This window comes from Agelaius tricolor, unplaced genomic scaffold (assembly GCF_023055355.1).
Source record: "Agelaius tricolor isolate 1412-34295 unplaced genomic scaffold, bAgeTri1.0.p SCAF_8, whole genome shotgun sequence".
In the NCBI taxonomy this organism is placed as follows: Eukaryota; Metazoa; Chordata; class Aves; order Passeriformes; family Icteridae; genus Agelaius; species Agelaius tricolor.
This window is the reverse complement of record NW_027269268.1, coordinates 42,075,627-42,087,753: the sequence shown is the minus strand read 5'-3', so window position 1 is coordinate 42,087,753 and position 12,127 is coordinate 42,075,627. Positions and strand designations below refer to the sequence as shown.

Genomic DNA, 12,127 nt, shown 5'->3' with positions numbered 1-12,127 from the left:
TGTCTCTTTCATTCTTCAAACCGCAGCTTTTCATTTATTCCGATAAATAAATAACTGATTAAAAACAAAGGAAAGAAAAAAGCAGCAAGAGCATCTCTCCTTTGTATCTGAGCAGGTGGGACTCCTGTGCAGGAGATTACGGAACACAACACAAGAAGGGCTCTGAACTCTTCCGAGTCCAAAGGATGAGCCGGCAGCAGTTTTCCTATAAAAATCCGATCCCGGGGCTGTGACACACTCGGAGGAGCGAAGGCGCCGTCAGCCTCACCGGAGGCGTCCCCGCTTTGGACACCGCAAACCCTCGCTGGCGGAGGGGGAACGAGAGCGACTCGCCGGCCAGACCGCGCTCCGGGCGCGCAGCCTCCCGCCGCTCTCCGTGCTGGCCGCGCCCGGCCGGGCGGCGCTGGGGGTCCGGCTGCCGCCGCCGCGCTCGGCACCGCTCCGCCGCAAACTTTTCTGCCCGCGCCCTCCTCGCCGCCGGCCGCCGCAAGGGAGCGGCGCGGGGGCGGCCGGCGCTTCGTCTCCTCGCTCCCGCCGCGCTCCGGCGCCGGGCGGCGGCCGCAGCCGCACCGCTGCCGCGGAGGCAGGCGGCGGCCCCGGGCAGCCCGAGGGTCCGCATGGCCGCTGCCCTTCAGCCGGCGGCGAGAGCTGCTGGCGCCGCCGCGGCGCTCCGGGGGCTGCTCTGAGCCGGCGGCTCGCCCTGCGGGATGTGGCCGGCCGGGGCGGGCGGCAGGCTGCCCTGCCCGCGGGACGCGGCGCTGCGGCGGGCGGCGTTCTCCGGCAACCTCTCCGCGCTGCCGTCCCACCTGGTGCCGAGCGGCAGGAGCGTCCGCGTCTTCATCAGCGCCAACCCCGAAGGTAACCGCGGCTGCCGCGCCCGCCCCGCAGCTCCCCCTGCCGCCCGCAGCGCCCGCGCCGCTCCCCGGGCACCCCCGCTCCGAGGGGCCGCTGCTCCCGGGCACCCCCGCTCCGGGACCGCGGCGTGGCCGGGACCGGCTCCTGCCCCTCTCCGTGCGGCCCCCGGGCGCGGTGAGGGCGCCGGGCCGGGCCGGGCCGGGGACGGGCGGTGCGGGGAGCGGTGCGAGGCGGCAGCGGGGTTATGGGGCGGGCTTTGCCGGGTGTGGGTGTACGAGCTCGGAGCGGGGTTCGGAGGCACCGGGGTAGGTCGCTCCTTAAGTTTGATGTCTGTGAATGACACGCCTGAAAGGCACCGGGGCGCGGGGCATCCTCTCATTTTTGCGCTGTCGGAGCTGCAGGGCACACGGGGATCTGGAGACACGGAAACGGGCTGCCTTCTAGCGAAGGGGAGGCTTTTCAGGGGGGATGTTTTGAAGAGCTCTCCTGGGGGGTCTGGTTAATAAGAGTTTCCGGTAGATTTCACAGCACAATGAAAGCAGATCTTAACTGGCTGAGGCTACAGCTAAGGTGATCCTTTGATCGCGGCTATACTCTGCTTCCAAGGAAGCATACCTTGAAACCTGCAGTTTTAGCTTAATAAAGTCGGGGTCGTATAGCCAGTATCTGAATTAATTAGGCATCCTGCTGTTTAAAGCCTATTTTTAAAATTACCCTTTGATTCGAGGAATTTGCATGCATTCAGGAGGTGTCATTCCCACTTGTAAGATAGGAGTTGCTGAAGCATATTCCCACTTGAAGCACGGAAATAATAAATTAAGCGTTCACACTTGTGACGTTACTTGTCTGTAAAAAAATGAGCCCACTGTATTCACAATTATCTTTCACACCACCACCCACCACCTTCCTCCCAACACTTCTAATTCAACAATACTGTCACCTTTTATGCAAACATCAGAGATCTGAAAATCATGCCTGAAATGACAAAATGGTTTGAACTTTGAAGTTAAAATTGTCTTGGCACAAATACTTACAGGAGTATGAGAAATAGTGCTCACAAGCAAAAAAACTGGGCATAGTGCTGCTTTGAAGAACTCCCACACCTCCAGCACTTCTTACTTGCTTTCAACACAAGGAAACTCTCTGGTCTCATATTCAACATCTCTGTTTGTTTAAAAAGATGACCTTCTTTAAGGAGGGTATGAAAATGTTTGCAGTTTATTGCTGCAATCCAAGCAAAGATATATAAAAATAGTGATAATTGGAAAAAAATCTATTTGGCTCCGAAAGAAAATTACTGTGGATTTTTAGAAAAACTGAAACTCTGAAAGAAAATTACTGTGGATCATTAGAAATGGATTTCTGCCAGTGTTGCCTTAACTGGGAAGCTGCTGATGCCTCTGCATGTGATGTGAATGGCATTTAGGGTAGCTTGGTATGTGAGCTAGTTATTTGCTAAAATAGAAAACCCAGAAAACTCATCCTGAAAGTTGAGATTTAAAGCCATATATATCCATTTCCAGGATTTTGCCCTGGAATTGTAATTTGAAAATATCAGCTTTTAAAAAATCCCAACACTGAAAGAAAACAATTTGAACATTTTAAGATTGTTACATTATCTTTCTTGTAGTCTCACATGGTCACAATGAATAACACTCCTTATGCCAAATATTTTATCTGTGGCATTGCTCCTGCTTTTAAGAATAATTCAAAAATTTAAAATTTAAAAATTTCAGAGTGGCTACAGGTTTTGTTTATGAACACTTAAGAACTCTCAATGACAAGAAACAACCATTACTAGTTATTCATGGTAGCAGTGTTGTTGAAGTATCACTGACTAAACGTGACTTTTGAAAAAGGAAACATTAATAAACAAGAAATTAGCCTATAATGGGATTTAGACATCATCTAGTAAAGTACTTTGAAATAGAACTGTTGTTGGTAAAACATTTGAAAAACTTCACTGTGCAAAAATTCTGGAAGAAAAGGTTGAAGTATTCCTACTCAGTAAACCTTTTAACACATTCAGCTACAATTTATACTTGCCTGACTAGGGCCTCTCTTGTTAATTTTCAGCCTATCACTACAGTTTATACCCATTCTTCTTGATGCAGAGCATTCCTGAAAAGGGCAGTGAGCCCCCAGACTCAGAGGTAGACTTGAACTGTGGTGTCAGAGAAGAGTGTGGATTAATCCTGCTAGCAGCCACAAGAATAATTTATCTACCACTGAAAGTGTACAAGCCTGAAAGAAATTTTCTTGAATTATATTTAGTAAGTGTGTAGGGGAGAACTCTGGTAATCAGTGTTTGGTCTGTTCTTTATAAACATACTTCAGTATGACTGAAATACATTATGCTTTTATTATGCAACTAGGAAAGTGGTTATTTGAAAAATTTCTTAACTAGAAGTCCCTGAAAAGAACAACTGGAGACAGTGAGCATGGGTAGTAGGAGCAAGATTGCTTCATTTTGCAGTTTTGTTTTCTAGAGGAAATCTTGTAGATAAGTGAAACTGTATTTCCCTGTACTAGTTAGCAGCATTGTCTTGCTCAAGTTGTTGTTATCAATTAATCCATCTTCACATCACTGAAAATGACCAGATCTTTAGAAACATGGAAGTTGTTCTATTATTTGAATACAAATAAATCTGTTTTCACATTTCAGTAGATCCAAGCAATCAGCAATATTTTGAATATGCATTTAAATGGGCAATTTGGCTAAGAGAAGTTGAAGATTTGTATTGGTTTTGGTTTTCTCAAGATATTTTCATTATTTCAGAGTGATAAGAAAAGTAAGCCATTTTTGCCTGATTGTAATGAGTGTTTTACTGTTCCATGTAGCAATCTGTGCACTATTAACAGCCAGTCAGTTAATGACAGTTTCTCTGCTACTCAGTAGTGCCTGTGTAGATGCCTGCCATGAACATACAATTCATGTGAAAAACAGCAGGTCTAAACTCCCATATGGCTCCTTTACAAGGAACTGTGGTATCAGCCCTATATAGGTTCAGAACAGTCCAATGATTCTTGTCACTACTTCAAACATAAAATCATTTGTGTTGCAAAGTTGGCTGTTTTGAGCTTGGTGGTGTCAGAGAATATTTTGAGCTCTCATGGAAACTGGTGCCTAAAATGGAGTTAGGAATTTGTCTTGAAAATGAAATCCAGTGAATTGAAACAAGCAGTCAAAACTCTGAACACTTTAAATCCTATTGGTTCTTCTGAAAGTGAGAAAATCAGCCACTTTGCTAGTTTGACTCAAAGTCTTGTTATTGTTTCAATCAGTTAAGACATGGATATTTTTTTTTACTCTGATCTCTTGGAGTTTTAGTTGTGAAGATGCCTTAGTAATCAGTAGAAACAAATGAATGCCCTGACAAGGGATGTGTATAAAGCCAAATCCTACACACAGGTGGTTCCACTGCAGACAGGATGATAATACCTTTATATAGAACCTGAGTGTGTCCTGACACAGGTGCTGTTAGTCAGCCTGATCTCAAAGAGTAAACAGGGTTGCACCTGGCACTTCACACGACAAGGATGATCCCCTTCCCAGCCACTCTTTCAGCTACATACGGCACTCTCCTTTGAGCAGCACCCTTGCATACTTCTTGAGTTCCAGCACTGGATTGCTGTTACTGGATTTTGCTGGTTAATAGGTTTTAGCCAATTTTAGCCTATTAATACTCTCTGTTGTACAAACAAACAATTTTGATGAGATCATGAACAAGCTTTGTTTTAACAGCCCTGTTTAATTCGTCATGGTTTCTGTGTCTCCAGTACCCATTTTTTAAAACCATTAAACCAACTACTAGTTTTGATGTGATTGACAATCTTAAGTATGAAGTCCTATGTATACATGCAGAAATATAAAATGAAGACCTTATTCTATGAGAAGATACTACTGATATTAGTACCACTTTAATGATTCCATTGTACAGGCACAGTATAAAACCAACCTGTACAGCTGGAACTTCACCAGCTTCCCCATGAATTGCCAGAGCAAGGTTTCCTTGTCTTACGCTATTGAATGACTTTGAGTTTTCTTGGTTTACTCTTCAGTTTTTCACCTTAGTTCATTTCCATTGACATGCATCATCCAGAACATCTTAATAATTTGAAAAACACTCCATTGTTGTGAAGTGTAAGTATTCAGTGCCAACTTTACTTATGTTCTCATGATACTTGTAAAGCAGAATTGCCACCAGCAGTTAGTTTTGTTAACTAGAGAAGAATTAAATTATGACTGCAGAAACAGGTCTTACCAGTGTTTTCATTTGGACCTGTTGTTGTAGGCTGCTTTGCAGGAATTACATGTGTTTTTATCTATGTTATGTACATGTGAAAGAAAAAAAATCATGTGAATAGTTTAGAATGTGATGGTAGATAAAACAGATGAAGAACTATGGTTGCTTTATTTACAAAGTTATTGCCATATGTGATAAGAGAAGTGCATAATCTGGCATTCTTAGCATGTTCACGGTCTGTTATATTATTTTTACCTGAAATATTGTTTTCCTTAAGGAAAATATAATTGAGGAAATGTTAAAGTGGAAAGATATTCAAAAGCCAGAATAATGCTTAGTTAATGATGGTCCGTTGTGACCAGTCCCAAAATACCATATGGTGTCCCTACTTGGATACATTACATGAAGATCTTTTTATAAAGACAATTTTATATAATCCTAGTGGAATTTATTCCTTAGCTAAAGAAAACCACAGATGTTCAAGTGTATGAAATTGCAAAGGAGGTGTTGCGGAGATGTGGAGACAAATAACTCCAGGACTTTTTTTGTGCTAAGTGTTAGTTCTGGTTACCTAATTTTGTACCTATTTATGGGTTTGTGTGACGCACATCACTGTAGTGTTTAAGAGTGAAAAACCAAGCTACCACTTGTGGGGGAGGGGAAAAGAGTTCAGTAGTTTTAAAGTATTTCAGAGCCTGGGGGAGAAAAATCAGTAAAGTACCCAGGTTTGGTGTAAACCTTGACTTGAAATATGTCTTATTTCAGGAGGTCCAGAGGTTAGAGATACCAACAGTTTATTAAGTTGGAAAGCAACCTGCCATTTCCTGTACTTCTGCTCCTATGTATAATTTTCTCTTTCCTCTTGTGCTGTGAAACAACTCCATTGTTGGGGTAATTGAGAAAAAAGCAAGATCTGACTTTCTTTGAGACTGTATGACCAAATTCTATGTAGGCTTAAACTTTTTTTGCAAGGCAGAACCAGCCAGTACAAGATGGTTTTTTGCTAAGTAGATCCTCAAGCCTTTGTTGCTGTTATTCTGTCACACAGATGAACTTGAAAAAATGTAATAATCTGACAATCTGTATGAAAAGAACTGCTCTTCGTGTCCTCCTGTTCTTCATGTGAGTTGTCTGCTTATGTAGCCTGTGGACTGGGCTAAGGATTTCCTCTAAATGTACAAAATATGCAAATGGAAACACTGAGAACTTTTGTTTCCTTTTCCACAAAATTTTCATTCATATACTCAAAAGGTAGGATGTGCATTTGGCAACAGTACTATAATCAAGAGGTGTTGGGTTGGGGGTATTTTAGTAGAAGAGCAAGCTATGTAATTTGTTGGGTTTGTGACTTCTTGCTATTTAGAAATAAGCAAAGTTACCTGAAACTCCTGGTCATCAGTCATCTTCCTGGTAGCAACACCTGGAGTTATCAGCTTCAAATGAATTAGGTATTTACATCATCTACTTAAAATTTTTGACCACATGTCCATTATTTTAATTATTAAAAAAACTGTAATTTTATGTATCTACAGTTGTCTGTACCCACATATGCACACATATACATAAATTATGTAAAATACTCTAAACTGTATAGCATGGTATAAATGGATGTGTGACACTCTAGTCACACTGTCATAGAGTATATTCAGACTTGCTGGTAGTGCTCAGTTCTTTTGTGAGAACTGAGTATGTTCAAAGGGGATCACTCAAGGTTGTATTTCTAGCAGTACTGAAGAGCTGCCTAGATCCTGTTGACTGCTGTTGTACAAGTAAAGGCTTTGCACAGGAGTATGACTGCTTTACATAACATTGAAAAAATAATATTAAACAAAGCAGAACCTACCTACTGTTTCTTTTTTTTTTCTTTCTAACTTGGCAAATATTGCTTTATTTCTTTGGATGTATTTGCATGCTAGACTGTGCCTCATTCTTAGGGGCAGTGGCTTTCCTTCAGTGATGAAGGGGAGTTTCTTGACCCTTGACAGTTTCTAAGTACAGTGAGGGACAATGAAACAAGTGTGCAAATTTCATGTGATATTAATTTCTCAAATAATGTATTAGATGATGAAGAGCAGTGGTGTTGAATCGGGTCTTTGTTGGGAATTGCTCCCTCAGCATAGTATGAGACCTTTAAATGAGAGATAGCACCAAGTAGGCAGTGTCCCAGAGCCTTCTCCAGTCAAGAGAGGGGAGCTTCTTTTCTGCCTGCTCAAGGGCAGTGGGCTGACCTCTCAGCTGAGCAGCAAGCTGAAGAGGATTTCCAAGGCTGTGCTTCAAGGAGGCCACGTGTATTTTGTGGTGGGATTTGTGTAATCACATAAGAGCAGTGGAGTACAAAAGGTACTTGACTGCATAACTTGGCGTCCTATCTCTAAGCTCATGCAGCAAAATAATTCCTCTTAAGAAACTTGCATACAATGACTGTGTGGGCGTGTGTCCACAGAATTGTGAACATGGCAAGAGAAAATCCTACATTAGACTTTAAGTTTTGTTTGGACAATTTTAAAATATATGTCACATAGGAAAACTTCAAGGAGTTACTAAACTTCTAATTCAAGATCTGAGTTCAGTGCCCAAGTGGTAGTTTTGTCATGTAAAACAAATGAAATTTCTTTGAATTTAGCAGCTGAAAGAGTATTTTGTGTGCATCCTTTCAGGCTGCAGTAATAATACATTAGTAGTATCTACCTACAGTAATTTAAGGTTTTAATATATTGAAGGTGGTAGATATAAATAGAATATCATAAATAGTCATGTGCATGGATTACAGAGAAATCTGGCAGGTTTTAATATAGGCAGCACTGTTCAAGAAAACTGCTTTAGTCCCTTACTGGAATTTTAATTAAAGAAGAATAATAATAGATAGAATTAGAGAACACAGTTTAATAATGGTTGTGTCAGTGCTCCTCTAAAATAAGGCCTGACACTATTCTTATTAATATGGGGTTTGTATCAGAGAGAAGTTTTTACTTAGAAAATCTGTAGTCAGAAGGGGAGTAGGGCTAAATCACAGGTAGCTGAAAACAAGCAGTGTAGCAGAGTAAATGGTAAGAAGGCCCAAATCAGTGCAGTGTGCCATGTGCATGGTGCTGTGCTGGTAAGGAGGACATGTGCCAAACGCAACTTTTGTTAGCCACCTCACCACCACCATAATTAAATGGCTCCATCTATCTTTGACCTGGTCTTTAGCTCCCTCTGTCACCACCTGTTACTGCCCTCTGTGGGACACTGGGCTGCACAGACCTTAGGCCTGAGCAGCTTCTGTCATTCTTGTGCAGAATAGAGAAAAAAGTCACCTTTAGAGACCTGTTTTATCCGAGTGTTCAAAATACACTTCCTGCCAGAAACTGGAAAGACTAGAAAATGGCAGGACTTCCACACTGAACTTAATCCAGAGTCATGCTGTTGTGTGTATCAATCATTGGGACTGATCAAATAGCTAAAGAGGTCAGATTTCAAACTCTCAGAGCTGGTCAAATACTCGTGTTCAGCCTGCTCCTAGCATTTCCTGGGGTGGCAGAGCTGCATTCTTCAGTACAGTAACACTGCTCTGTGGAATGATTAAACCCTTGAAAATATTTATTAATAGAGCCCATTTCACCCTCCTAGCAATTGAGTAGCTTCACAGTCTCATCTAGGCTTTATGAATCTCCAAACTGAAGCAGAGATAGATAGTTGAGATAGATAATGTTACTATAGTATATGTATGATACATAGCAATGTTATTTGTGAAATTTTTATTTAGTCTCTAACCAGTAATGTTTTACAAAACATTAAGATGAAAGGAGAATTAATGACTGAGATTCTTATCTGGACAGCTTTAGTTTCAGAGTTTAACTAAAGTTCAAAATATTAGATTAAGATGACTTTTAAATGATTGAGAACCAATGAGAAACCATGTGGGTTAAATGTTTTTAGATGAGAGGAGTTATCCATACTTGAAAAGTTATGCAAATCAGCTGTTACACACAAGATAAAGGAGAAACAAATGCAGTAAGATCAGGCTTAGTGAGTTGGACCAGAGGAACCCAATACTCCTCTCTGACACTGGCAATTTCAGCTGTATGATGAAAGAATATTAAATCACAAGAGGGACAAAAGGATGAAGGTGATGTCTTTGTGCTTAAAAACCTGTGAGGCCCTTTGCTTCCATGAATTTGTCTAGTTGCTTTACTAATTAGTCAATAGTCTTGGTAGTTGTGACAACCTTTCCAGATCTTGAGATGGATTATTGCCCTGTAAAATGCCTAGTTCTGCTGACTTTATTGGGAATATTTTTATGAACAAGACTGTGCACATTCACCAAAGAAAAGAGCTCAAAAAACAATCATGGGAGGATATGTGGAGAAGGGGTACCTAGAAGCAGATCTCCCTAAAAGCATAACTTTATCCAAAACCAGCATTGTAGTGATCCAATTTTGTGTATGTGTATATAGAAAGAGAGGTTAGCTGTCAAGGCCTGGGTATCCAAATGTCCTTATTCCTACAGAGTTATTACAATGGAGCCATAATAAGAAATAAATAAGGAAATTACACCAGCAATCTAAGGAGCATCAGGTATGAAGTCTGATCCAAAGGAGTGTTATGCAGGACTCTAATCTAAGGGTTACCTTATTACCAAGAATTTTCCACACCTAATTATGCCATGACACATCTAGAGGTTCTTGCTTTACTGTCATAATTAAACATAAATCTTGTATGACCACTTTATAAGTGATTTTTTGAAATTCAGGAGTTAATATTTTTATTTTTCCATACCTACTGCTATGTAATAAAGGCCCCACAAATTCTAGAAAAGGAGATCAAAAGAAAAGTATTTTCTTCCTTGATAATAGTCCTGGTGGCTAGATTCACAGCCTGTACTGTTCTGGCAAGAAAAAGTAGTAAGTTCTGAAGAAAATTTGTATTTTTCACTCTATAATATTTCTGATAGCTCAGATATCAGTGAGCAGTAAGTGTTGATCTTTTTAGGAGTGGTTACTAGAAAATACTAGGAAAATTATAGGATCATATTATTATATGATGATGGTCTTGTTTTGTCTATATATGTATTGTATTACATGTAAAAGTGGTGAAGAATTATGTAGTGCTCTTGAAACAAGTTATTGAAGCATTTCTGTTTGTGTGATCCCTGATTTGGTACATCAAAACACTGGCAAAATTTGGATCATGATTTACTTTGAAATGCAAGTCATTTCTGACATGGGATTATAAAGAACTGAGCCATCTGTGCCATTGAGTTCCGTGACATGGCACCTAAAGCAGATATGTGTGGCTGGAACAGAGGTCCAGGGACCTTAGACAGATATTTCATTAGTCATTTTTTGTTGTGCAAATCACAGACTACAGGGGTTGCAAGGGACCTCTTGAGGCTTTCAGATCTGTCCTCCTGTCTGAGGCAGGAGCAAACTTACCTGTGCCATTCCTGGCAGATTATCTCACTCTTCATGAGCTGCCTCCAAACTGCCTCCAGTTAAGAAAATCCACAGGAAAGCAGACTTTACAGCATACTGCAGTGGTGTGTCTTCAGTAGCACTGTGGTCATGCTTACAAGCAACATACAGACACAAAATAATCTCATTAGTCAGTACAATTACCAAAAGTAAAAAAGTTATTGAAAACTTCCTTGTTTAGAATGAGTTTCAATAACTTTCAGTAACTGGTGTATGTAATTATTCACAAATTTCTCAGATCCAGTTTCTCTCTCCTCATCCTTTTACCATGTCAGGACTGAATCTGAGCATCTGTATAAAAGATAGATAATAACAATCAATAAACTCCTGTAAGAATAACTTTATCAGGGATGTATGTCCTGCAGTGGTCTGCTTGTTTCAGGTAAAGCTTTTCTGGAAATGAAGCATTTATGAAGTGTCTATAATGTTATGGCTCATGTTACAGCTTTTGCTTTGGTGGTTTATTTATGAACGGGAGACTCATTTACAGGATTTCTCTTATTTACATGGTGATTTGCTGATCTGATTTGTCAGTTAATGTGTTAAGAATACTTTTTAAAAGAGAACAGAAGACACGTAGAAAATACAGCTCATCATTTATTCCTCCTTTTTTTTAGAAAACGGAGATTAAAATGCAAATAATCTCTTTACACTCTACCTGTTTTAATTAAAAATGTTCTATTTTACACTTTCTATAATCAGCCAGGTATAATATTATATAATTCTATTAAGCAATTCCACAGCTGGTATATTGTTCCAATGTTAATGCCACAGTCAGCTCCTCACAGTAGTTATGTAAATTCAAAATAGTTTCAAACAAAATCTCCAGTTATAAATTCAGTTGCCTTTAACTGTGTAGGTGTGGCAGATAAAAGATTAATTTTTTCTCTATTCTGTGGCCAAGGGACAAATACCTTTGCAGGCACTGAGAAAGACTGATACTGTCTGGCAGTGCAAGAAATGGAAATAAAGTCAAGTCCACCCTTTCAGCCAGATTCTACACTGCCACTGAGAGCTTAGCAGCATAGAAGGTCTTCATCCTCCTTTAAAGGTAATTATAACTCATTGGGTATTATAATCAGGAAAACAAGAGTAAAGAGTTGGAGGATGGCTAAAGTAATTCAAAAGTGCAAATCTGGGAAACATTCTGTAGTTCAGTCACCGATTAATTAAATTGGTATGCCATTTGGAAGTTTTCTTTAAATATTATTTTCTGTATCATACTTGTATAAGGTATTTGTGAGAAATTAGACTTACTTGTTTCAACTACATCTGCTTCTTGAAGTGACTATAACATGGGTTGTCCTTTTTCAATTACTAACTCTTCAAGATTGTTAAACTGCAAATTTTCTGTTACATGTAATGTTACATGTTTACATGTAATCATCAAAATGTGGTTAGCAAGCAGAATAAAGTAATAAAACCTACAGCAAGAAAGCAATAGTTAGGAAAATCAAGACATGAGAAGAATAACTGATAAAAACAGGTACATTTTAGAATATATTAAAAATAGCCTTTTTGACTGGATTACATAATCTTCACTAAAAATAATGCTTTGATGAATCATTAGAA

General features: G+C 40.3%; 1 protein-coding gene across 2 annotated transcripts in view; it reads left to right on the top strand.

The window, feature by feature from the left end:
* Positions 1 to 563: 563 nt before the first annotated feature.
* Positions 564 to 12,127, top strand: part of NWD2 (NACHT and WD repeat domain containing 2) — a 51,788-nt gene continuing 40,224 nt past the window's right edge. The window contains exon 1 of one of the 2 annotated variants that reach the window (XM_071432568.1): positions 564 to 858. In XM_071432568.1, coding sequence (XP_071288669.1) covers positions 708 to 858 — 151 coding nt within the window. In that variant the 5' untranslated portion in view covers positions 564 to 707. Of the gene's footprint in view, positions 1,030 to 12,127 lie in introns of both variants that reach the window. The other variant, XM_071432567.1, reaches the window with a different exon arrangement.